The sequence below is a fragment of the Neophocaena asiaeorientalis genome, unplaced genomic scaffold, assembly GCF_003031525.2.
Source record: "Neophocaena asiaeorientalis asiaeorientalis breed wild unplaced genomic scaffold, Neophocaena_asiaeorientalis_V1.1 scaffold15, whole genome shotgun sequence".
NCBI classification, from domain to species: Eukaryota; Metazoa; Chordata; class Mammalia; order Artiodactyla; family Phocoenidae; genus Neophocaena; species Neophocaena asiaeorientalis.
This window is the reverse complement of record NW_020185328.1, coordinates 86711-112444: the sequence shown is the minus strand read 5'-3', so window position 1 is coordinate 112444 and position 25734 is coordinate 86711. Positions and strand designations below refer to the sequence as shown.

At 38.9% G+C, this 25734-nt stretch overlaps 1 protein-coding gene across 8 annotated transcripts in view; it reads right to left on the bottom strand.

Moving 5' to 3' along the window:
- The window catches only part of SGIP1 (SH3GL interacting endocytic adaptor 1), a 206753-nt gene that overhangs the window by 99621 nt on the left and 81398 nt on the right, over positions 1–25734 (bottom strand). For 6 of the 8 annotated variants that reach the window (XM_024734663.1, XM_024734668.1, XM_024734661.1 and 3 more), the window contains exons 2-5: positions 13982–14045; positions 8996–9020; positions 5958–6029; positions 1632–1688 (exon numbers count right to left, since the gene is read on the bottom strand). In XM_024734663.1, the coding sequence (XP_024590431.1) occupies positions 1632–1688; positions 5958–6029; positions 8996–9020; positions 13982–14045 (218 nt within the window). The remainder of the gene's footprint in view (positions 1–1631; positions 1689–5957; positions 6030–8995; positions 9021–13981; positions 14046–25734) is intronic. The other 2 variants (XM_024734665.1, XM_024734667.1) reach the window with 1 other exon arrangement.

Genomic DNA, 25734 nt, shown 5'->3' with positions numbered 1-25734 from the left:
TTTAGATGGGGTAGCAGAAGTACTTGATGAGTAATTTCGTATTTTAATTATCATGCTTCTTGTTTGTTTAGAGTATCCTATTCCTGTGTATTAAAGAATTCTACAAAACATAACAAAAATCTTTCTGGGTGAAAAAGTGTTAATTTTGAGAAAAGAAATCATCCTTCCTTAATATCTTTAGTAACTTCCTTTATAACATTATTTGTGAACAATTTGGATGTAGGATAACATAGGGGCTATCATAGATCTAGGGAATTAAACTGCTAAAAATATCAAAAGATCTCAATTCTGGGAAACAAATATAAGAGAGGACCAGGTAATGAGGCTGACAGAAGGACATGTTTTGGACTGCACGGGTGGCATGAAGAATTTAACCTTTCTGAGCTTCAGTTTTCTTTTCTCTAAAATGCAGATAATGTAGTATTTACCTTCTAAGGTGGTAAGAATTCAGTAGCATATAATATTATAAATGGTGGTTGTTATTATAAAAATCAAATTCTTCTTATTAACAAATGGGCAAAAGCATTAACATCAATCTTAATTCTTATGAAAGGGGAGGCTGGGCCAGACAGTCACCTAAGGTATAAGTACAAAGGCATTCTGTAGGGATTGTGAATTTGGGCACTTACTATGCAATAGAAATGATTTTGGATGTGAATATGGTCTACACGTTTTCTATGATTAGAAATCTAAGAGCCATTGTGTCCATTTTGTTGTGGTCGGTGAAGAGTGTGGTGATGAGGTTAATAGCTTTCTGGGGGAATTATGAGGAGAATTTAGGTCTCAGTTGGGATTCACCTTCGCTCCTTGAGAAGCAACAAGTGATTGTCATTTGACCTAAGAAAAATCTGTACCACGAGGCTATAATAATTATCATGAGCTATGGTATGAAGGTTTGTATTCTCCCCAACCTTATATGTTGAAATCCAAACCCCAAGGTGATGGTATTAGGAGGTGGGGCCTTTGGAGGTGATTAGGTCACGAGGCAGGAGTCCTCATGATTGGGGTTAGTGACCTTATAAAAAAGACCCCAGTGAGGTTACAGCTAGAAGGTGCCTTCTATGAACCAGAAAGTGGGCACTCAACCAGACACCAAATCTGCTGGTACCATGATCTTGGACTTCCAGGCTCCAGAACTGTTAGAAATAAATATCTGTTGTTTACAAGCCATTCAATTTTTAGTATTCTTGTTAGAGCCGCCCGAATGGACTAGGACATTATGAAATCAAGGCCCAATACTCAAAGCTGCTTAGAAATATAACCAGGACTGAAACATCTGGAGTTAATATTTTAAAAAGCATTTTTTGAACACATATTACAGGCTAGGCAGGCTACTGAAATATTCTGCAAATAATTAGCTCAATGAATCCTCGCAACAGTGTTATAAAATAACTACTGACTTCATTTTTGCTGGCCAGCAAATAACCAAAGCCACACATAGGTGATATATGGAGGGGCCAGGTCTTGAACCCAGGTCTAATAGACTCTAGTGCTCTTAACTGCTACCTGTGCCGGCACTTCCTAATGAGGTGTTTCACTTATTTCTGTGTCCTATTTTAAATACAAGAATGCCTCGACTCGTTTTCACGTTCTGAAATATTTATAAAGACAAACAATCTTCTGATACTCACGTATCTTTCCCAATCAATTTCCGCATAAAATCCATTTGGTGCCCCATTGCTTTTCTTCTGTAATAAATTTGAAAATACGTTTAGAAGAGAAACAATTGAATGAAAAAAAAAAAAGGAACAAAGAACACTTCACTCTTATCTGGATTTAGCAAGAGCTATCCAAACCCAACACTGGAAAGACAAATTAGAGCAGCCTATTAAGCGGCCACATTGGTGTAACTGAATGGTAAATTGAGCTGCTGTGACACTGCATAAAAGAACTTACACACTTATTTCACAAAAGACTGTAGAATACCTAAGCATAGAGATATTAACAACTAGCTGTTCAAATTTTATTCAATTACTAGAGAGTCAGCAGCACCTACGTTATAATTTCATCCTCTATACCTTAGGGGATATACCCAGATGTATATACATATTTAAATGGAAATATTTTGACTTCTACATTACTCTCATATACAATTAGTTCCAACAGATCCAAAGAGTATTCATCCCAACCATTAACTAGTCTTCTTTGAACTTTTCTGACACTGACTCAACTTTTTCCTAACCACTCCCTTGACAGAATATAAAGGAAATCAGCTCCAAATTAGTTAATTCAGCCTGTAAGTATTAAAAATAGTGCTGATATTCTTTTCAAGTGGCTTTTCTTACCAAATTATTAATATAGAATTTGAGGATTAAGAGTGGATTTCTGTCATCCATGCATCCTAAGCCTCCATGAGCACACATCATTGCAAGTGACTGGGTATCAGCATTGTCCTCTCAGGATTGTCTTAAAGTTCTATTTTGGCCCCTAGACAACCATGGCATGTATGGCCATAAGAACTTGAGCAAGGATGTGGCATCATCCAAATTGAAATTCCTGGGATTCTCTACTTCTTGTGAGCAAAGGACAAAAACGCAAATGAAGTTGGTAATGGACAGTCCATTCAACAACATTCCTGTAGTTGGCACATGGAGCAACAAACAGTATGTCACAGAGCACTCACAGATCTCACAACAACACGCATCAGATGCTGACATGACACATGAGGCTTGAGGACAGGACACGTAATTTCGCAGTCACAAATGAAGGCCAGTTGAAATAAAATATGAACAGCTGACAATCTGACAAATAGGCAGGAGAAGAAAGCTTTGCATCTATGCATATAGGATCATTGGAAAACCAAAGCAGAGGTAAACCTAGTAACCATCATCACTGAGTAATACTTACTGCATGTTGACTGGGCACTCTAAGAACAGTAGTTTAGTAAGGGTAAAGTGCCTAGGGAATAATGTGTTCATTATCTTCCTCTCTCTTCCTGTACACTAACACTGCACTGGAATTTACAAATGCACCAACGCTGCCCCACCTCCACCAACCAGCGCCCCAGAATACAGGGCTGGTACCCCTCTTCGTCTGTGTCTTGCTCCTGACAAAGATAATGTACTTCGTCAGACTACATCATTTTAACCTTCTCACAGAATTGCCTTCATTGAATTAGTGCTTCAATGACATTCTTTCTTCTTTGAACAAAGGTTGCTTTAAGAACCTGCCACATCAACTCTGCACCTGTATGAGCTATGAAGCTGCTTTTGAGGACATGGTCCATTAAATAATGTGCCATCTAATAAAAAAAAAAATCTCTCTCATAGTGAATGGGCATGGTTCCTATTTTCTTTTCGTCATATTTGCTTTCTTTTAAAATTTCTACTTTACCAATCTGTTTGCATATGTCTTCTTTGCAAAATTCTCCAAATCCTTCTTAGATAGCATGTATAATAAATTCAAAATACAAATGTAATGTATAATAACGAGAAATCAAATAAACTAAGCTGATCTCAAAGAACTAAACTAATGAATTTTGTGATCAGTATAGTACTATTAATAGACCTTTTAGTTATCAAACAATTCTTCAATACAAAGAATTGTTATCTGAAAACTAAAGAGATTAGATAAACTACTGAGTTCAAAATTTTCAAAGTTCTACAGTTGTTTGCTTCCATGATAAGCTCATCTCCATAATCAAAGCCTTTCAAAACCAAGATAGTTGATATGTTCAGCTAAACAAAAACAAAATAAATATATGTGTGTGTATGTTTCTTTCCTGACAACATATATCCGACATTATGACTAAAAAAGTTCCTCGATTTTTTGAATTTTCTAGATCTGGGCTGAGTGAAAATTTCCCAGTTTCCATGGAAACCAATGGAAGATTGAGATAAAGAGAAAGCAAAGCCTATAAAAAGAAATTTTCCTTTAAAATAGGAACATTTTAAACATAAGTACTAAACACAAACAACAAATCATAAAAATACATTCTTTGGGGCAGACATTCAAAACATATGCAAACATACACACACACACACACACACACACACACACACACACACAGATTCATTAGAGAAATTGGCAATTTGGCCTCATTCATACTAGTGAATTCTTACAAATATATTTGGTTTTGCAAGTGGATATTATCAAGTTAAAGCTAATCCAGAACCTGGCTGAAATTCTTCTGGTCAAACTCCAAGGAAGAAACAATTCTCCTGGTTTAACCATTTAAGCAGCTCATAGTGGTAATATGGAGGTGATGGCTGTATTGATTTTCAATTGGAAAACAGTGAAAAAGCAAGGAAGTATGTAAGTTAAGTGGGGAAATATTATTTAAAAACTAAGCTTACTATTTAAAGCAATGTTGGCTATTCATCAACATATAAACAGTGATTTTTCTCTTGGAGTATAATTATTTATTCTTTTAATTCTTTTCTGTATTTTCTAAAATTCCACAATTAGCACAAATAACTTCTACAACTTGAATATATGACTGTTATTTGAAGATAATTGAGGCTTACAGCAATGTTGATCACGTTTTAATAGGTATTTTACTTTGGTCAGGTTTATTATCTGCTCTCACATAATATCATGGTTTAAATCAATAGACGTAGTAACAATTGTGTTCAATTACACATTCATCAAAGTTCTTAATTTCCATCGTGAATGCTCTTCTTTTCCAAGGTCAGATCATGGCCACACAGCTTTCCTTGGCGAGAAGTATTAAAGGCACATGATACACTGCCTAAATATAATCTTTTTGCCATTGAGACAGACTTGACTCACTTTGTATAGAACAGCACTATCCAATAGAACTGTCGGTGAAGAAGTATATGTTCTGTATGTATGCTGTCCAATATGGTAGCCACTAGCCACAAGTAGCTGTGGAGTACTTGAAATGTGACAAGTGTGACTGAGGAACTGAATTTTATTTTTGAATTAAAAAATTATTTATTTACTTAATTAAAGTATAGTTGATTTATAATGTTTCAGGTGCATAGCAAAGTGATTCAGTTATATATATATATTCTTTTTCAGACTGTCTTCCATTATAGGCTATTACAAGACAATGAATATAGTTCCCTGTGCTCTACAGTAGGCCCTTGTTGTTTATCTAGTTTTATATATAGTAGTGTGTATCTTTTAATCCCAAATTCCCAGTTTATCCCCCCCTTTCCTTTGGTAACCGTAACTTTGTTTTCTATGTCTGTCAGTCTATTTCTGTTTTGTAAATAGGATTTGTATCATTATTTTTTTTTTTTAGATTCCACATATAACTGCTATCATATTATATGATATGTGTCTTTCTCTGTCTGGCTTACTTCACTTAGTACGATAATCTCTAGGTCCATCCATGTCGCTGCAAATGGCATTATTTCATTCTTTTTTATAGTTGAGTAATATTCCATGGTGGAATATTCCATGGTGGAATTCCAAGATGTGGTGTATATATGCACCACACCTTTATCTATTCAGCTGTCGATGGACATTTAGTGAGCCCTGAATTTTAAACAGCCACATGTGGCCACCGTGTTGGACAACACAGTTATGGTTGTTGCATAGTCTGGGACAGGATCAGCATCCCAAGTCCATTGTCAAGTACATTAGATCCCACAGGCCAAGGTCCTGCCGAATTCCTGATGTTACTGAGATGGTGCTTATCCTAATAAACAACTACTCAATTTGTATGGTGGTGTTTATATTACAGCCAAGGCTTTTTTATAGATAGCATATTCTTTTTAAAATCTGAATCCCTATCCTTTGTGTAAGACATAGGAATCACACGTCTCTTATGTCTGATCACTTTTTAAAAGTATATTCGGATGTCAACATATAGAGTCTATTTGGTTGATTTAAAAATTGGCCCTGGGTATTCAGGAAGTAATTGGGAAATATTATCTAAGAAAGAGTCTTATTAAATGCTACTGTTGTTTTTTCAAATTTCAAATTGGGATTTTACTCACTGTTTCTACAACCCCTTGGATATCTTAAACTAAAATCTGTTTCCTTACCGAAACTTTTTTTCCTCCTTCACGTGCGCACTCTGCTTTGTTATTGTAGGGTGGTTCATGTGGGCTGGGCTGCTGGAATTGATTGTTTTCATGTAGAAAAAAGTTGTTAAAGGATCTGTTTGTTCTTCAAGACACATATAAAGAATCACATGGAGTCAGCAAGCATACCATAGAAGAAATAATGTCTAGGCCAAATTGTAGGGCCTACCAATCTTGGCAGGGTTCTTGAAGCAAAGAGTGGACTTTGGGGCCCATAATGAGGCTCTATTCAGCAGGCCGCTGTGGCTAGGCCAGGAGAAGAAGGGAAGGAGGAAGAGGCACCCCAGGCACTAGGGATGATGTGGATCGAGTCCTCACTCAGCCGGCACTTAATTTACAGGTAGAGAACAGACACCGGGACACACCAAAGAGACTTAATAAAAATGGTTGCATTTCTAATGGACGTCTGAAAAGGCTAGCTCCATCATATATTCCCCTGGATCAAAGCCTTCCTGGGAGACATCAATACACACAGCACACACAGTTGACAGCTCCAAATCCGGACCCTTTCTTGCACACGTGTTCAGGATGAGCAGAGATCTCCTCACAGCAACGGCCGTGACCCCTAGTGCCCCCAGTCTAGGTGTGGATGGAAATCTGAACTGCTTAGGAAAAACTTAGAGAGTATCCTGCGAAAAACAGAGTTTGTCTCTGGGTTAGACTGCGTCACCACACACAGTTGCCTGAAGCTTCAGACATCGAGACAGACAGCTCGGCCGAGGGTAGGCATTTTCAGCCAGTGGGGAGCAAGGTAAGCCCATCTTGATACGTGCAGCCTGGCCACAGAGGCTCTGTAGATAAAACCTCAAAAGCAGTGTCACTAGAGATGGGCTTCACTGGATTTTTGAGAAACTGAATTTAAATAGTTAAATCTATCGTGTGGCCCCTGCATGGACAAAGTCGTCTATAAGCGTTAAATGGATACACCACAACCTGTAGTTTGTAGAACCACGTGAGTGAAACCATAAATTTCAACTTCAGATATTCAAAAAGCAACAATTTGAAAGCTAACTCAGCCACATAAACGTGGACTGGCTCCACAGACATGAGATCTTAAATAAATCAGTCTGAGTTTGAAAGAAAATCAGGTTGAGATTTCCAGGGACTGAATGCGAACAGAAACTTGGACCCCTACAGCACTGGTCTCATAAGACGTTCTCAAAATTTGGTGACCATAGTATGTGGAAAAAACTTGAGGCACATTTCCAAATAGTAAAATTAGCAGCTGGCCAATAATTTCCAGTTACCCAGGAAGCTGTACACCCTGTTTCTGAGAAACTGCATTTATTTAGAATGCAGCCTGCTTTCCAAACAGGTCTGTGTTATTTCCTGAGAAATCAAAATTAAAATTCTTCCTTCCTAAAATCATGACCATTCATGGCATTTCCAATTAAGGAACAAAGAAGGCACATCTGCTGATAAATAACTTGATGTGACTGAGAATGGTGACAGTGAAGGAGGATCGGGGAACTCAGGGATGAAGCCCTGACTTAGGGTGGGCAAGTCCGCAGAATCATGGCTGGGCTTATTGACTCAGCACATACTCAGAGTTGCCTGCTACACGCCCGCCAGGACTGTGCCAAGCACTGGGATGCATGTTCTGCTCGAGATTTAAACTCGTGGTCCCTAGAAGACCAGAGAACTCTGAGATAGCAGTGGGGCCTTGGGAGACAATGAACAGCAGGGTGGGAGGAGCTTTAGAGAAAGGAAAAAGGACAAGACTGAGGGTGCCACAGGGAGAGAAGCAAGAAACAGCAAACCAGCCTGGAAGCAGCAGGGAGGGAAAGCAGAGACTATCTCACAGAGCCTTGCAAGGGTCAGAATGAAGGGGACAAGAGAACTCAGGGAGGGGACCAAGACAGAAGCAAAGAGAAGACACAGAAGCAGAGAGTACCTGAGACAGAGTTAACGAGAGGGCTCTGAGCCAGAAGCAAGAGGTGAGGAGAAGCTGAGTCTTCTGGGTCTTTTTTTTCCCCTGCTGAATAGAGCCTTGATTATAGTGTTACCCAATGTCTGATAAATTTCAGTCTACTTTCTTAACATTTCATGGCGAGAACTACATGAATGCAAAAGGCGTCCCAAAGCTAAGAACCTTGAGTCAAATATGGGAGAAAAATTCTTACCATAGCTGCAATTAACACCCCAATTTAGGTCTAATATTATAAAGGGTGATTTTTCAAGAAAATATTTTTAACTATCTGGTTTATTTTCATTCCCACTTCAGCCCAATGAGCCTAATGCGAGTCCCTTTTTTTTTTTTTTTCCTTCAGTGGCAGCTGTTCTTTTGAACCTTCTGAATAGGCATCTGATTTAGATTTGAAGGAAGTTGTTTTAGAAGCTGGTGCAGACTCGCATAAGCACAACTCAGATAAATCCAAGCCCATGCACCACAGATTTCTTTAAAAAGCAAGAAATCTGGTGACCAGCAAGGAATCAGAGTTACTGTTGAATCTAAACCCAGTGGACACATTTTCCTCCTCCAGGCTGTAAATTCAGGCATAAATGGTTTCAAGACTATTCCCTACTTATGAACTTAACATAGAAAATGTATCTGCAGCTCAACTACGAAAGAGGAAGAGCTTCTTTCAATTTTATTGGATCTCAGATCCATTACGACTTTGTGGCCTCTGCTGGAGAAAAACATTCTCATATAAGGAGCTCTTATATCATTAAATAGGAAACGAAATAACAGTTGATGGTAGCAGTCCCTGCAGGAACTGTCTGGCTTCTGACCCACCATATTGATGACTGGTTTGCTTGCCTACTCTGGGGCAGGGTTTTTGGTGAATGCAATAAATAAGTTTAACTTGACCAAGACTGCATTTATGTCCCATGCAATGACTACAAAATTTACAACAAAAATTTGTAATTGAAAAGTCATTTAAGCTAATTTTTTTCCCCTTGCAGAAAAAAAAAAAAGAAGAAATGGGGCTTTAAGAAATTTAAACTAGCATAGGTTGAAGTGCAAACCTACTAATAATGGTCATTTAAATACTTACAATTCCATCTCTATCTGGTGAACCTCTGTAACAAAAAGAAATTGGTAGCTATTAGGAAAATGAATCATTCTTGCTACATAGTCTCAAGTATGACAATAAGAATCATTAACCACCTTTCTCCCCCCTCTCACGAGTTCCAACCCCAGTAAACCTGGCTAATGAAAGCCAAATCAAAACAGATTGGTTGAGTGATATTTGAGTGTGGGGTGTGTGTATGTGTGCGTGGGAGGGAGAGTCTCATTAAAAACTGAAATCCAAAAGGCACAAGTTGCTGGTGCAGTGTTTTGAGAGGAGAATTCATTAAGAGCTGTCCCACCCAGCAGCGTTCTATTTGAAACTACCACCAGGAATGCAAACCCATTTGTTCTCTCTCATCTCCCCATAAGTGGTCTTGAATTTCCCCTTATAAGAAGAAACTTCTTATACTTATAAGAAGAACTTATAAAACTACAAAGTAGTTTTCAACTTACTTTGAGAATCTATATTTTCTTCCATATTCCTAGAGTTACTGCTCCTTTGATTACAGAACAGGAAATGGAGGGCAATTTTGCTAACTGGCTTGCTTTGATGACTAAAGTCCAGGGTATTTAATCCATGGTGAAGCTAGGCTGCAGTGCTTAAGAATAAGGGCTTTAGAGTAGGATGAAGCCAGGTGTCCGGACTCCACCACTTATTAGCTCTCTGACCTTGAACATATTGATTATTACTTAGTTCTCTAAGCCAGCTTAAATATGATAAGGTATATAAAGAACGTACAATGGTTCCCGACACATACTAAGTATTCAAAAATGTTTGTTTGTTACAGGTTTTTTCCTCTTCCGTGATGTCTCTACCCTAGGAACACAAAACTGTTCACCTGCAGCCATGTTAGACTTTATAGCAATAGAGGAAGGGTATTATTATTGTTACTTTGGAAAACTGGGCTGGAGGAATCAGAGAAAGAGAGAAGAAAAAGAGTAGTCACTTTATAACTTCTTATATTGATTAATTCTGTAAGGAGCTAGAAAAACATTATTCTATTAACATGGAGACCAGAATTATGCTTAGATGGGGACCTGCATTGTTTGGAAGAAAACCTTAGTAAGTGCTTGGGTGGACTATGAAATCTTGAAGAGTTTGGTGTGGTTGGAACTGTTCCTTAGCAGGTGAGACCAAGTGACAAAATTGTTTATTGCTTCATAGGGTGGGACAGAGGAGAGAGAGAGAAATGCAGAGTTGGTGGGACATCTTCTTGGCTTCAAGATGTGATTCCCCTTCTCCCACCAACACCCCCTTCAAAATTAGTAGAATATTCTACTTGTATTACAAAACACTTGATGGGAGAGCATCATTTTCCATAATCATTTCTGTGTCCATGTGGATACAGGGATGAATCAGTGATACAGGGGCTAGAAGCAGAGAGGACCCTGATATTGAAAGACCATGGGAGTTGACAGAAATCTTAGGATCTTTGGATATTCGCTGGCTATGGGAAAAAGTTGGTTCAAAGAAATTTCATCTAAGATAGAAAGATAGGAAGAGTCTCAGCCAATAAAAGTTATATATAATTCATTGAACAACTATTGAGTGCTTATAATAGGCCAGGCACTAGGCTAGGGTCAGAAGATAAAATAATGAAGAAGACATGCTCATCATAGAGAGAATGAGACAGGCAAGTAAATCCAGTGGGCTATTATGGCCGCAGTAAACCCAGGTAGTAGGAAAGTACAGAGGAAAGGTACCAACCCATATTCATCAAAGTCAATTTTCCCTAGATTTGTACACTGCAAAAAATGAGCATTTCTTACTAGGATTTCAGCCTCTGCTAAAGGAACTGATAGAGAGGAGATTGCATCAAATTTTGCATAGGACACATCCAGAGGCACTGATCCTCGTGGGGTTGTCTTTCGGGGCAGGTGATAGATGTGGAGAAGACAAGGCTCTGGAGATAGTCCTGGCTGTGGTGTTGCCCACTATTGGTCCAGGTAGAAGGGCATAGCTATAGGGGATCTTAAATGGGAAGCCACTTGGTCTCATGCATATTACAGCTATAGGGATGGCACTTCAAAAATCTTAATCAGAATAATTGTAATTGTACATAGCAGCGTTGGTGTCTATTCTGATCCTTTGTCTTATCCACTGATGGAAATGGGGCTGCTGCTTCCCCGTATGACAGCAGTAAGCATGGTGGTATAGAGCACTAGCTATAGTGCCCAACTGCCCAGGTTCAATCAACTTAGATTTCCTAGTTGCATAACCCTGGACCAGTACTTCACTCCTTTGTGTCTCAGTTTCCTCATCTATATAACAGCCGTGATAACAGCATATAGCTCATAGGTCTGTTAAAGGATTCAATAAGTTAATATAAATGAAGAGCCCGGAATAGTACCTAGAACATAATAAATACTCATTAAATGCTACCTAGAATAAAGTTATTATACAAGCTGACCTAAGATGGGGAGTAGAGAGAGATTTTAGCAGCCTCAGACAATGGGGTATGTGTCCTCAGTTTATTTCCTAACCCCCTTTTATTAAGTTTTATACATTTTTAAATACTTTTTTTTTTCTTTTTAAGAGCAGACCCATTATATTTACTGATTCTGTTTTAAAACTGATCATCTACCAGGAACGCTTTGCCTCTATTTTAAAAAGTGACAGTCACCTCTTGCCACTGCTGCCGTTTCTCTTTTACCCTCCTATTGGTCTTGAATATAATTTTGCCCATCTATTCTTTTTTTTTCTGAGTAATCAAAGAATAGGCACTTGACTCTGGACTGGAATACTGGCTCCATGTCTTATTTTTCTGGGTAGCCTTCAGCAAGTTACTTAATTCCTTTTGGCACTGATTTCTCATCTCCAAAATTGAGATATTATTTCTAACCTTGTTGAATTACTATGAGGATTAAAAAGGATATCAGTACATACAAAATACCCTGCACAGGGCCTGCCACTTAGCACAGGCTCCTCTCTCCTTTCCTCTTTCTATCAGCCATTGTAACGTTGATCAAATCAGGAAGCTCTGGTTCTAACCCCACTCTATCTAAGGACACTCAATCAACTGAAGTTGGAACTGGCAGCTACCATAGCAGGTTACTTGTCAACCCTCACGGAGTTGCAACAGCCCTGAAAACAGTTTGTATCAACAAGATTTCAGTGATTGCAGACTAACATAAGCATTACCTAAATCTGAAGGGATAGCACATTGCCAGAACATTTCTCCAGCCTTCTGCAAGAATGATATATGACCCAATTAGAGAGCAGGGGCTCATGAAAAGCAAAGGCTTACACTAAACGTCTTGTCCTTTGACCATCACTGCTTGTGGAACCAATTTATAGCTAATTTGCTATCACCTAAGTAAACTGGGGCGCTCAGATGATAAGAAGTAAAGGACAGATGCTTGGGATTTTACAAGAAAATGTCTTGTTAGAGTATTTCAGAGAGATATTGGGCATCTACACAAAGCCATGAAGAGTAACTTCCTCATTTTCATGTTTTTAGAAGCGGTGATGGAAGAGTGGTACTTTGGCCACCTGCAAATGAGCTCAGTCTGCCCTGGGGAGGTTGTTTGACCTCTTTTTCCTTTTGAGGGAGCTTTTTTCCTTCCTAATTTTCTTCACACACCAGAGATTATGTATAGTCAGTTACAGAAACCATCTCAAAGAAAAATGGATTTGTTTTCTGCTAATGATGTTCTCCTGAGATATGTCTAATAGTGTCCCCCACAACACATGGCACATTGTAGGTGGCAAAAGATTCTGTTGACAGACGGACTGCTACAGTGTCTGGCCTTTTATGGAAATTCCATTCCATCTAGTGCAAACTGAGGCCCATTAGAGGAAAGTGTATTCTAAGTCTGTGGAGCTATTGGCAATGCTGAAACCAGAGCCCAGGTCTTCCGACTCTGGTGAACGAAGCATCTCCTATTCTGGTTAATGTTTCAAAGTTGGCAATTTCTTAAGAAATAATGAAAATTATATAATGCTCAGAGAAATTTTTTTCTAATTTAATCATTTAGAAAAATTGGCAAGACTAGAGTAAATACAGCTTCCATGAAATAATTATTTACCCAAAGAAAAAACACAAAGAAAAGGTAAGAACAGGGGACTTAAAATTTGATATCTGGACAAAAAATAGCTTTTTACCCCCCAATCCTTTACAGTCTCTTGTTTAAAAGCCTTCAAGGCTTCAAGGTCGCCCACTGCCTAAGGAAGGAAGCCCAGACACCTCAGCCTGGCTGGTACTTAAAGCCCTTCCTATCTGGCCCTGATCTCCTTTGCAGCCTTGCCTCCCACTATTACATTTATGTGTGGCCGACAAGTAGACAGACTGCTCTGTTTAGCTTGTCCCGAATACCTACTTGGCTTTTCCACATCTCTGCTTTGGCTGTTGTCCCTTGGCATGAAACGCATGTCCTCATCTTCTTCAAGGCCAAAATCAAGGCTCCTCCCTCTTTGAAGCTTCACTGATCATTTATTCAAATATGAGCTTTCCCACCCTCCAATTCCCCGGAAATTCCATTTCTAATCGCTCCTAAGGAACTTACCACGTATTAATTTGTATTAGTGATAACAGGAGTAGTGGCTGCTACCATTCACTGAGCGTTTACTAAGTACGTGTTACCACGGTAGTCATAACAAATGTTAGCTCTTTTAGTTATATGAAAGATACTTCAATTTGCGTGATAGATATTCTATTCCATGAATTATAAATTCCCAGAGGACAAGGCCACAGGGCAATTCTCAGCACCTTGTGATAAAATTTATGCACGATAAAAATGTACAGAATGGAAAGCTAAAGTTGCGAGATCAACATCACCTTTTTTCTTTTCACCTGTGCCTAAACAACTATTGATTTTTGCATTTTCTAACTTTCTTTCAGGGATTCTTGTCAAATAAGGGGTTTTATAGGTTCATTATTCTGCTATACAGCAGACCACACCAGATCTGCGTTTCCACACGGTCACAGCCAGCTGATGCCGAGCAGTGGTGCTCTCCTTAAGTACATACGTAGAATCAGTGTCCTTTTCTTTCTTCCGTATTCCAAAGGCCTTCCTTGTACGTTTTTTCAATCCTGTGGGAAAACAACAAAAGGTCAAAAAATCTATTTTCTATTTGAATGTTCCTAGCAACATGCAAGTGAACATATTTTTAAAGTTGCAATATATCAGTTAAATTTGAGCGTTCAAAAACCCGTGAAAGTTTCTTCATGTGTATGCATGTGTGTGTGTGCGTAGGATTCATTATTGTTTTTCAACAGATGTTTATCAAGGACATGGCACTGTAAGTTCTTAGCCCTATGAGCAATGTAAGAATATTAAAAAAAAAAAAATGGAAAGGAGATCAGGGCAAAGTACAGTAAAGTAGGCAAGCTTTTCTTAGACTATTGTTAGCCATCGCCCAAATTGGCGCTGTGCCAAGAAACCCCATCACAGACTTAGAACAGTAATTTCCAGGGTAGGCGGATTCTTGACACTAGGGTAGTTCCAAGACAGAGATGATGTAAACCATACGAAAGAGCCACATTGGCCTGACACTTCTTTGTATCCCATATTCCCAGTTCATCTTTTTCTACTTCCTCAATTCGGTGGCTATACTGGATTCTCTGAACATCCCCAATATCTGTTCTCCTGTATCTCTTTTCTCTTTATGTGGTCCTTGCCACTGGCTGAAATGCTCTTCCTGTTTTGATATTTACAACTTCTATATGTGCCTTCACAGCCCAGTCAAATGCCCCCTCCTCTGTGAGGGCCTCTCAACCATAGTGCTGTCAGAACTGACTATCCTGTCCTCCCCCAAATGTTGCTGTTATATGTATTACAATATATCAAAGCATTCCACTTAGTAGTTCCTACGTCAGTTTCCCTCATAGACTGTAAGACTTTCTAGGACAGAGGCCAAGGATACCCTCGGTATGTCCTCTACGCCAAGTAGAGGAACCAGATAATATTTGTTGATTTAAGATGTTTTCCAGGAAGCATCATTCAGGTGGTATTGGGGTAAGAAGTCTCCTTTTCTTCCATCCTGGACAAACCAAGCCTACTCTTGTATCTTCTATTCTTCTCCTGTCAAGGCTGTGTCAGGGATTCCTATCTCCCACGTGTCCTGTAATTACATATGTGGCTTGTGTGTTTCTCATGTTAGTGAGTATTATTCAAATATACCAATGCCTATATATTCAAAATCTTAGACTTGTTACTGGTGGTTTGGAACTTCATCCTGACAAATTAGAGCTGGAAAAGTCACTGACGTTCAGGATTTGTTTGGCACTACCAGGTGGATCAAGGGTAAAAACACTGACAAAATCAGAGATTTGATGACATCTTTTTTTAAAACATGTGAGTCAGCCCAGACCACTCAGATGATCTGAGTCATTCATTATCTGGCTCTTAGGATACTACTCAAATATAATCTCCAAAATGCCTCTGTTTGTCTAATTTTGTATTGGAATAGTCATTCCATTTAAGATGTTTAGGTCTTTAAAATGTCAATGTTTGTTTAAAAAAAAATCTCCTCCCACATTAAGCTATTCTCCATTATCCCCCACGTGAAGAGTTTATAGAAAACTTATTGACATTTAAAACTACCCACCCATAATATTTAGGAACACCTTCTCTCTGTTCATTTTTAATTTTGATTGTGAAAAACTTCTTTCTTCTCACCTGTAATTGCCTTATCTCCTTATAGGGACAAAATATTGTAGTTAAAATCATCATTTTCCTCCTATAATTTTTCTTGGGCTTCAAGTCTCTTAATTGGCTTCTCCATGCTTCTAATTCAGCTTTGGAGTCACAATGAATGCTATATTCACCAGTCACTACTGGTTTTTATAGAATTATAAACCAAATGCTATTATTATCTTATGTTTTCAAATTACTCTATTTTCTGCAACTTGACCATGAGACAAGAGATAGCATGCCCTACCAAACAGATGAGAAAATACAGACAAATTCCAGTAATTCTTGTATTAAATTAGTAACAGAGCAAGCAATAGTAATTTTCCATAGACTCTGTCCTGTTTTTGACCACCAAACTTGGATAATAGCCAACATGAACTAGGTCATGAACGTCATGAGTTGTCCATTTTCCAGTGAAAAGTGCCCTGGATCAGGCTCCAGGAGACAGAGTCCATTCCCAGCATCATTTCTAATTGTGTAGATGAGTATGAGTTGCATTCTTTTTGTATTTCCATCTCTCAGTGTACAACAAATCAGCCAGTAATAAGGAATGAAAGAATTTGCATATGTTCACAAAATGCAATGCCATTCTGTAGTTTTAGTTTCACTGAAAGTCATATTTCCCATATGTAAAATACATTCCTATATATGGAACATAAATAGGAATACACTAGAGATGTGACATTCCAGAAAAACAAAACTAATCAAATTATTGTATAAGGAAAAACACTGAAGACTTTTCCCCCTTGAAAGGTGGAAAGATGTGAGAAGTTTAGAAGAGTAAGAAGAAAACTCTGAAAGACTAAAACAAAGTTATGAAATATAAACGTTATTCATATCTTAACAGCTTTTTGAGAAGACCCAGGAAGAAACAGTCATACCAACCATGTTAAAAGTGAATGGAGAGGTGTGGTCAAGTCTTTTGAGAGTTTATTTAAAAATATTCAAAGAAATTCTTCAGAAGAGAGCAGGGACAGTCAAAAATCTTACAGGAGTAACAAGTTTAAGACACTGTGTCTGGTAAAATGATAAGCTTAAAAAACAGTATATCCAATGATTTTTCATTTCTGACTCCAATATAGTGTAATTGTTTTTAGGCTGGGTCATGAATTTTTGTCAACTATTTCTTTACCAAAAATGGGAGGGAAAAAAAATCAAGTGTCTTTGAGAAATGAAGTAAATAATTTTTCCCTTGCCAATATCAAAACAAAGAGATCTAAAGAGAAAGAATTTTAAGGTCCTGATGATCTGGGGCTAGAACAGTTTTCTTCCAAGCTATGGAATTGAGAACATCCTCCTGTGTGCATGCAGAACTGGGTCGGAAGTCTGGCCTGTGCCTCTTAGCGTCTCTTCACGTAATTTAGATTCTTTTAGCTTCCATCGGTATTATGGGAGAAGCTAGCAAAGTCTGGGAGCAACAACAACAACAAAGTTAAAAACAGACTGAGCTTTAAGAGGGTAGGAAAGCTTATTTCAAAATAGGTAGTCCTGGATATGAGATTACAAGACAGTGAAATAAAGAGACATGCAGAAACTGACAATAGTGGCAGCACAAATATATATAGTAATATTTGTAGCTATCATTACTGAGGTCCTACCTATGGGCCAGGTACCAGCTGCTTTGCATATGTTGACTCATTTAATTTTCTTACAAACCTTGTGAAAAAGTAGGAGGTGTTTTCTTTGCAAATGATGAGCCTGAGGGTTCACCTGAGTTAGGTTTTATTTATCATCATCTCTAGGGAGGAAATTGGAGGCTCCTTCTCCCTCCATGGATCCCCAAAGTACCTCTGGACTCTGTCCTAAGTTCCTTTACACTCTCTCCCTGGGGCAATTTCATTCACTCACATGGCTTCATTTTCCATCTGTAGGCAGATGAACCCTAAATCCATAGGTCAGATCCAGTACTATCTCATGAGCTTCTGGATATACAGCACTTCTTCTCATGCTCAAACTTCTACTTATATATATATATATATATATATATATGTATATATATGTATATATATACATATATGTAATCAAACTTCTAAAGGTATGTCCAATTGATTAGTTTACAGTTATTTTCTGAATAAAATCTCCCTTAAAATGAAATAGTTCTCCATGAACTAATGAATGGATAAACAAAATGTGATGTACCCACACAATGGCATATTATGCAGTCATTAAAAGGAATGTGATACTGACACATGCTACAACATGCATGAACCTTGAAAACATTATGCTAAGTGAAAGAAGCCAGATACAAAGAACCACCTATTGCATGAGTCCATTTATGTGAAATATCTGGAGTAGGCAAATTCACTGATACAGAAAGCAGAGTAGAGGTTGCCAGGGGTGGAGTAGAGGGGAAATGAGGAGTGACTGCCTAATTGGTACAGAGTTTCCTTTTGGGATGATATAAAAGTTTTGGAACTGGATAGTGGTGATGGTTGCCCAACACTGAGAATGTACTGAATACACTTAAACATAGCCAAAATGGTAAATTTTGTCGTGTGTATTTTATCACAATAAAAAAGAAACAGAATAGCTCAAGCCAGATTATTCTGTGACCAGAGGGAAGAAAGATAGGAGGGAGTGAAAAAGAAAAGAAAGAGACAAGGCAGATTGGCTTAAAAGTTGGGAATCTTTTTTTTTCCTTTTTATTTATTCTTTTGTAAAGTTGTCAAATATTTAGTTAAGAAACTGGGAGCTATATAGTCACAAATCTGTGTTCATGATGACCTTCACGATCGCGAAAGTGATATGTCTGCAAGAATTTACAACTATAACAACCCTCCAGCTTTTCTCTCTCACATAATAGCTGTTTACAAAAAGCTTGTCATAAACACATTTTTATTTAATGTTCCTTTCAGCTTTTCTCATCAGATCACAATGTTATGTTAATCCCTACTAGCCGGTAAGCTCTGTGAAGTCAGCCACTCTACTATGTAGATGCCTGTCTTTATTTTCACTGCCCCATAGTGTTTCACGAATAGAACATTCCTTAAAATGATTTACTCAATTGTGTTAAAATAGAGGCATTATTTCTCACCTTCTTTTCAGACTGCAAGTCAGGCCATCGGAAGCTTATGAAATCAATTTGTTAGGGTGAAACCTCCATTCGAAAATAAAGTAGAAGAGAAAAACTAAGTGTGCATTGCCTGTAGAAAGGATGAAGACTGCATCATGAAATTCTTGGCCTCAGCTGTGTGGGTAGTGAGTGTCTGCAAACTGGGTGACCATGTAAAATATATTTCTTATGATAACTCCAAAAAGTTTGAAAGTCTTTTAAAAAAATAAACCTTCCTTTTAAAAGTCTTTTAAATTTAAAACACAAATTACTGTGTTCACTATGTTTTTCTCTGAAATGTCTCCTAACTAATTAAAAAATAAAGATACCTTCCTGACTTTGAGTATACAACTCCACAGGTGAGGAAGAAATAATACAGCAAAAAATTACCTTTATCAATTTCCTTCTCTCCCAAGTGTAACTGTTCTATAGAGATTCACTAAGCAAACACTAAGTTCTAAATTTGAGCCTTTAAATGTTACAATGAAAACAGAATTTGTCAGAGGGATCCTCCAAAACAGAAAATTTAGCCTCTATACTATATACTAATTTTAGGTGAAACATCAAAATCTGATACTCAAAAGAAATACAGAGTTTTTGCTTGGTTGGTTTCACATCTTCTATTTCTTAAAATTACAATTGAAATATTTTTCCCTAAAAATGAAGGCTAGTTCTATAGATGGACAGACTGAGATAACAGTCCTGGAGTTGAGTCCAAAACAGGAGAAATCAAGGTGTGAGCATCCTGTAGGCAGGAGCTGAGGACCAAACTCACAGAAGATTCTGCTGGCCTTCGCAAGACGCTCTCCTGCCACATAGGAGTGAATGTGGAGAGTCCTGCCAATACCTCCTCTTTTCTCTCCTTGTCCTGAATTCCTACCATTCCACTGCTAGCTGGTAAGACAACAAGAAGAGGTCAAAGGTAGACTGGTCACCATCCTATCAGCATGTTGGCAACAAACTGGTTTATCTCCAAGATAAATTAAAGGGACTGGGATGGGAAGAGATGTGGCACTATATTTTATTACCTTCCTCACTCATGTCGCAGTCTTGCTTACACACTGCTTTCACTAACAGCTCTTTATTATGGTGTTAAACCCCCCATACAAGCATTTTGCATTTAAAATTGAGGAAAAGGCGGCACTTTTTCAGATCATGTTCCTGGGGTGTACTTGATCCTTCTTCTTCCCACTCCTCTACAAACAGTGATTTTGAGCAGAGCTTGGACCAGTCATGGCCTGGGCACAGAGCTGGCTCTAAGAGTGACCTAGAGCTTTGGAAGAAAGAGGAGAGGGTGGCAGTGACAGCTGTTTAGGGTCAGTATGTAAGACACAGTTCACAGAGGAATGCAAATCATCTTCTCCTGTATCTCCTCCAGAAGCATGAAGATGCCCCTCCCAGATACAGAGCAGGAGACGTGGTGGAAGGGAGCAGAAGGGCTGCTTTCTTTGGAATCCAAAGATCTGGAATCAAATCTTTTTTTTTTTTTTTTTGCGGTACGCGGGCCTCTCACTGTTGTGGCCTCTCCTGCTGCGGAGCACAGGCTCTGGACGCGCAGGCTCAGCGGCCATGGCTCACGGGCCCAGCTGCTCCGCGGCATGTGGGATCTTCCCGGACCGGGGCACAAACCCGTGTCCCCTGAATCGGCAGGCAGACTCTCAACGACTGCGCCACCAGGGAAGCCCTGGAATCAAATCTTAATTGGACCTCTTACTGGCTGCCATTTGCAGCAAAACGTATAGAGAATCTGAGAGGCACTGCGTTACTTTCAATATAAGATTCATGTCCTCCCAGGACATGAGGTTTGGAGGAATAGCCTCAGTTTTTCTCTCTGTGATCCCTAGGAGTGAGGGGAAGGCAGCGCTGGTTCACTGAGTCCCGCATACGTGTCACACACTATGCTAAGCATTTTCACAAACTAACACTTTCAACAAGCCCATACGGTATCACTAACCCCTACTTTATGGATTAAGAAATAAACTCAAAGTGATTAAGTTCCTTTTCCAAGATCACCAAACAAACAAGTTAGATAAGACCAAGATTTTGAGCCAGGTCTGTATGCCTCCAAGCCAAGTGACTTATCGGGTAGTCCCGATGCTTCTCTCGGTACCCAGGGCCATGCCTAGTACATGGTGGACACACCTTCCATGTTTGCCTAACACCTTTTAAAAAAGCCACTGAATGTTTGTATAATAATTAAAAGAAAAACCAAATGACTTTTCTGGATGTTTGCAATCTACATTCCATTGATGTTTAGTGTTTGAATATTTATTTGTATATATGGAGGTATCAGGGAAAGAGAAGGAGCCCTAAGCTGCATGGGGTGGACCTATCTGATAGCATGTGCATTGAGGGAGGGGTGTGGGGTGACCTCACCACATTTTTAGGTGAAGAATGTATACAGTGGCACATTGAAAAGCTAAATTTAGCCCAAAACACACATCATGAATAAAAAGCAATAGATGTAATTTGTTAAGTACTTAAGATGTTTCAGGAAATTCATCAGGAACTTCGTTATCTTAGCTCAACACAACCTTATAAAGCGGGAGCTATTATTACTGTACTGATTACATACCATGGGGCATGAGGAGTGACTAGTGTCAGGTCACACAGGTGGCAGTTGACGGACCACATTTCTTTTTTTTTATATTCATGGTTATAGTTTATTACAGAAAGGCTTATTACAAATTAAAATCAGCAAAGGGAAAAGGATGCTTAGAGCAGATTTCAGGAAAAAAACAAGTGCAAGCTTCCAGTTGTTCTCTCCTACTTTTGCATGGGTAGTGCTTAATTCTCCCCGTAGCAATGTATGACAACACATGTGAAGTGTTGCCAACCAGGAAAGCTCACCTAAGTTCAGAGTTTTTACTGGGGGTCAGCTCACATAGGCATGGAACACCTGCCTGACTGACCTGAGGTTTTCAGTCTACAGTCCCCTAGATGTCAACTGATAAACCCAAAGCTTCAGGCATACAAAGACAGATGCTCACCACAAATCACACTGTTAGACTAAACTATCTGGTATGGCTGAAGGTTTCAGATATACAATGCCACTCCTATCAGGCAGGGTATTCCAAGGGCTCCCTCGGAGTTTAGTTCCCAGCGGTTGGGACAGACCACATTTCAAAGTCCCCTCTGCCTAATTCCAGAGTCTATGCGCTTCATGTCTTTGGAATATCTTTCTGTTAGTTGACAATTCGTCTTGCCCTCTTATCAAAAAAACCAAAAACCAAAAAAAACAAAACCTTGATATTTTTTTTTGAATTGAGAAACATTTTTAGGGAAAATAGGCAGTACATTTGTTAAACACAAAGACTGTGTTTTGCATGTTTAAATCTTTGTGCTGCCCAGTGAACATGAGGAGACCCAATAAATGTTTGCTAAATGGATTATTTCTGTAATAAATGTAAATTTTCAAGCTTGAGTCTTCGTCAGCTTGGAGGGTTACTCAAAGGTGAACCACATGTAATGGAATTACTTATTTTCTGCAGGAACCCAGGCCAAACATTTGGTCTCAATAATAAAAAACAGGCAAATTTAATTGCCCTGGGCGTAATGCCACATATTGACAGCAACTCTCACTGGCAATGTCTATTAATTATAATGGCCACTGTATTTCTGTCAGGAAAGATTAAAATGCTTTGCGTATTAGCTCTTCCCCTAAGTTTTAAATATAGGTACTATAATCCAATTCAGATTCTTTGTCCTAAGAAGGTCTTACAGAAAAATGTAAGACCAGTTAAGATGAAGGCCAGTCTCTCCCAAGATTTTTTATGATATTAATGATTTCCAGTGCCTAGACTATTGCCTAAGATATGGGGATGCTTAATAGAGGTGAGTACCAGGGAATATGAAAAGTCAAGTTCAGTGTCGAGCAGTACCTGGCACAGGGTAGTCACTTAACAAAAGTTTGTTGGTTGCTCTACACATTTCCAGATTGTTCAAAATTGGTATGCATGTGGTCTGAATGCTTTACTTTCATTTTTATGTGACTCAAAGGAAATCCAGGTGATCTTTGTACTTAGCACAGAGCCTCTTTACAATATGGTACCCCTTTATTCTGAGCTGAGCTTATTGGGGGAAATATGCATCTTAATGACACACTCCATTGGTGCTGGATTGCAAAAGAGGCTGATGTGGATGGCACCTTGAAATTCAGATTTGATATACGGGAGTTCAGGTTAGTATGCTGAAATGGAGATGACCGTAAGACAATTAAGACTTCAAGGGCTAAAAAATAGTAACAACTTTTTTTGTGTATGTGTGGTATGCGGGCCTCTCACTGTTGTGGCCTCTCCCGTTGCGGAGCACAGGCTCCGGACGTGCAGGCTCAGCGGCCATGGCTCACGGGCCCAGCCGCTCCGCAGCATGTGGGATCTTCCCGGACCGGGGCACCAACCCGTGTCCCCTGCATCGGCAGGTGGACTCTCAACCACTGCGCCACCAGGGAAGCCCAAATAGTGACAACTTTTAAGGAAATATTTGACCTTTTGGAGACATGGAAGAAATGTTGAAAAGAAAATCGTCATGGAACAGGTTTGCCACAAACGAACTTAGTGTTTGCTATGCCAATATCAGTGCAATGAAGGAGTTGAGTGGGAATGAGAAGAATTTTAAGCAGGTGAACAACTTCTATTAAGCTTTAAATACAGTAACAAGATCCATGGGAAACATGCAGTTGTAAAAAAACGTAGGAGCTTTGAGCTCTGAAAAAGTTTTGTTCAAATCCCATCTTCACTACCTCCTGGGGTAAGTTACATAACTTCTCAGACTCTCAGTTTTTTCAGCTATCATAAAAGGTTTTTGTAAAGTTTAAATGGGTGTAAAAGCTTCGTATCATACATAAAATATATTGCGCATCACTTTATGCATACTTTTCTTGCTTTTCTTGCAGTTTTGATAGTTACAAAGCAACTAGAAATCAGCTATTTTAACAGATTACATAAAAGTAACTAAATGCCTGATTTCAGCACTTACAGCATCTCCCTAGCTCTATTCCTTTAGAAATAAAAATACAACACCAAAATTTGAAAATAATCAAATTTTCAAAATCTCAAGCTTCTCCTGGTTACAGCTATAAAAACAAAACCAAGATCAAGAAATGTAATTTACTAACATCTATCATAAAAGATAAGTGGGGATTTAAAAACTCACAGTAAGAAATACAACAGTCTCCTGAAGCAGGAAAATACATCATTGATGAAGCCTTTACTGTGTGCTATTCCAAACTTTAATCAGCTGGTCATCCCAGCATGATTTGAAAGTAAGCCAGTGTTACTTTTACTTGGGTTAGTGGTATATAGAATTTGTTTTCTGCTCCTACCAGGTAGGGAGAATAACACTTCAAACACTAGTGAAATTAATTTGACGTGTTCCTTGGGAACCTTGTTCTGTAAAATGGTTTTCCTCTTATTCTCTATTTCTCTCCCTCATCCTCTTTCCCCACATTCATTTATTCTCTTCTCTCCCCTCCATCTCCAGTCCCTCCCCAGCCTGACACTGACACGTAAACAGAACTGAAGTTAACGATCCTGCACAGAAAGATTCTGGTTTTCAGGCATAAACAGAAAAATTCAATTGAATTGTAATTCACCAAATCTCATTTCCCAAACACTCCATTTTCAGCAAGAAAATAAATCCAAAAGAAAGCAAACTGCACAACGACAGAAATGCTTTTCGTATGCTCTTGTCTTTTTATATTTCATCTGGAGAGGAAGGAGCAAGTCCTTTGGTCAAATTTCTAAATTGTTACGACATGTGGCATTTAGTGCTGTGAATTAAATTCTTCAAATGTGAATTTAAAAATGAACGCTGGAACATGTCCTACAAAGAATCATTTTGGTTTAATTCTAACCTACTACACGGAGGAAGAGAGGTGAACAAAGGAAAGGAGATTTACATGGCATGGCTGACTCAATACATCACAGGTTATTAGCCAACCTTATTTACTGGGAATCCATGAAGTCAACTTCTGAAATGGAATGGAAATGGTTTAAAAAGTTAAAAACATATAAACATTGAGTTGTTTTTTTAAAAAAGAAGATCAGTTATCGGAGAAACATACACAAAATAAGGGTTTAAAGGAACTAAATACAGAATTCGCGTCTAAGTCCTTTTGAGAGGCCTCTGGAATGCATGTGGATTGATTCTGTTTGTAAGATTTATAATCATCATCATCCATCTACCTATTCACCTGTCCTCTATACATTTGCCTGCCCACCCACTCACTCATCTATCCTTTGGCTATAAATTTCAATAGGTAACAAAGTTCAATGTCATGAAATTATGCCTGTTGTATAATATAAATCTACCAAGTTGCAATGAAAATCTACTCTCCTTTAGTCTGTTCTCATTGGAGGTAGAAAATATCAAGTCCACCCTCTTGGAAAATTAACCCTTGGTAGGCTTGTTGATTTATTAAGCCATGCCCTCAGCATCTTGGTAGACTAAACAGCCATATTACTCTTCCCTTGCTTCATTTACCAATGTTATATTCCAACCACTTAAATTCATGTTTGTTACTCTACAAATGATCTCTGATTCTAGTTCTGCATATTTACCTAGGAAGCTCAGATGGCAATTTTCCCCATTACTGGTCAGTATTCTCCTCATCAATTTCTCAGTGTTGGGCAAGGAGATAACTCTAGCCTTTTATTCAATGCCCAGAGTCATGCAAGCTCCTGTATTTGGGATCACTATCAGAAGATTTCATCTTCTCATTTGATGGTTGATAGAACAGGAACGTGTTGGACGTCTATCATGTGCCAGGGGCTCTTCTGGACTAGAGATAGTGTCTAATATGACCCTTGAATTATGTGAAATCAAAGCTAAGTTACTGGGCTTCCCTGGTGGCACAGTGGTTGGGAGTCCACCTGCTGATGCAGGGCACACGGGTTCATGCCCGGTCCGGGAAGATCCCACATGCTGCGGAGCGGCTGGGCCCGTGAGCCATGGCCGCTGAGCCTGCGCATCCGGAGCCTGTGCTCCGCAATGGGAGAGGCCACAGCAGTGAGAGGTCCGTGTACCGCAAAAAA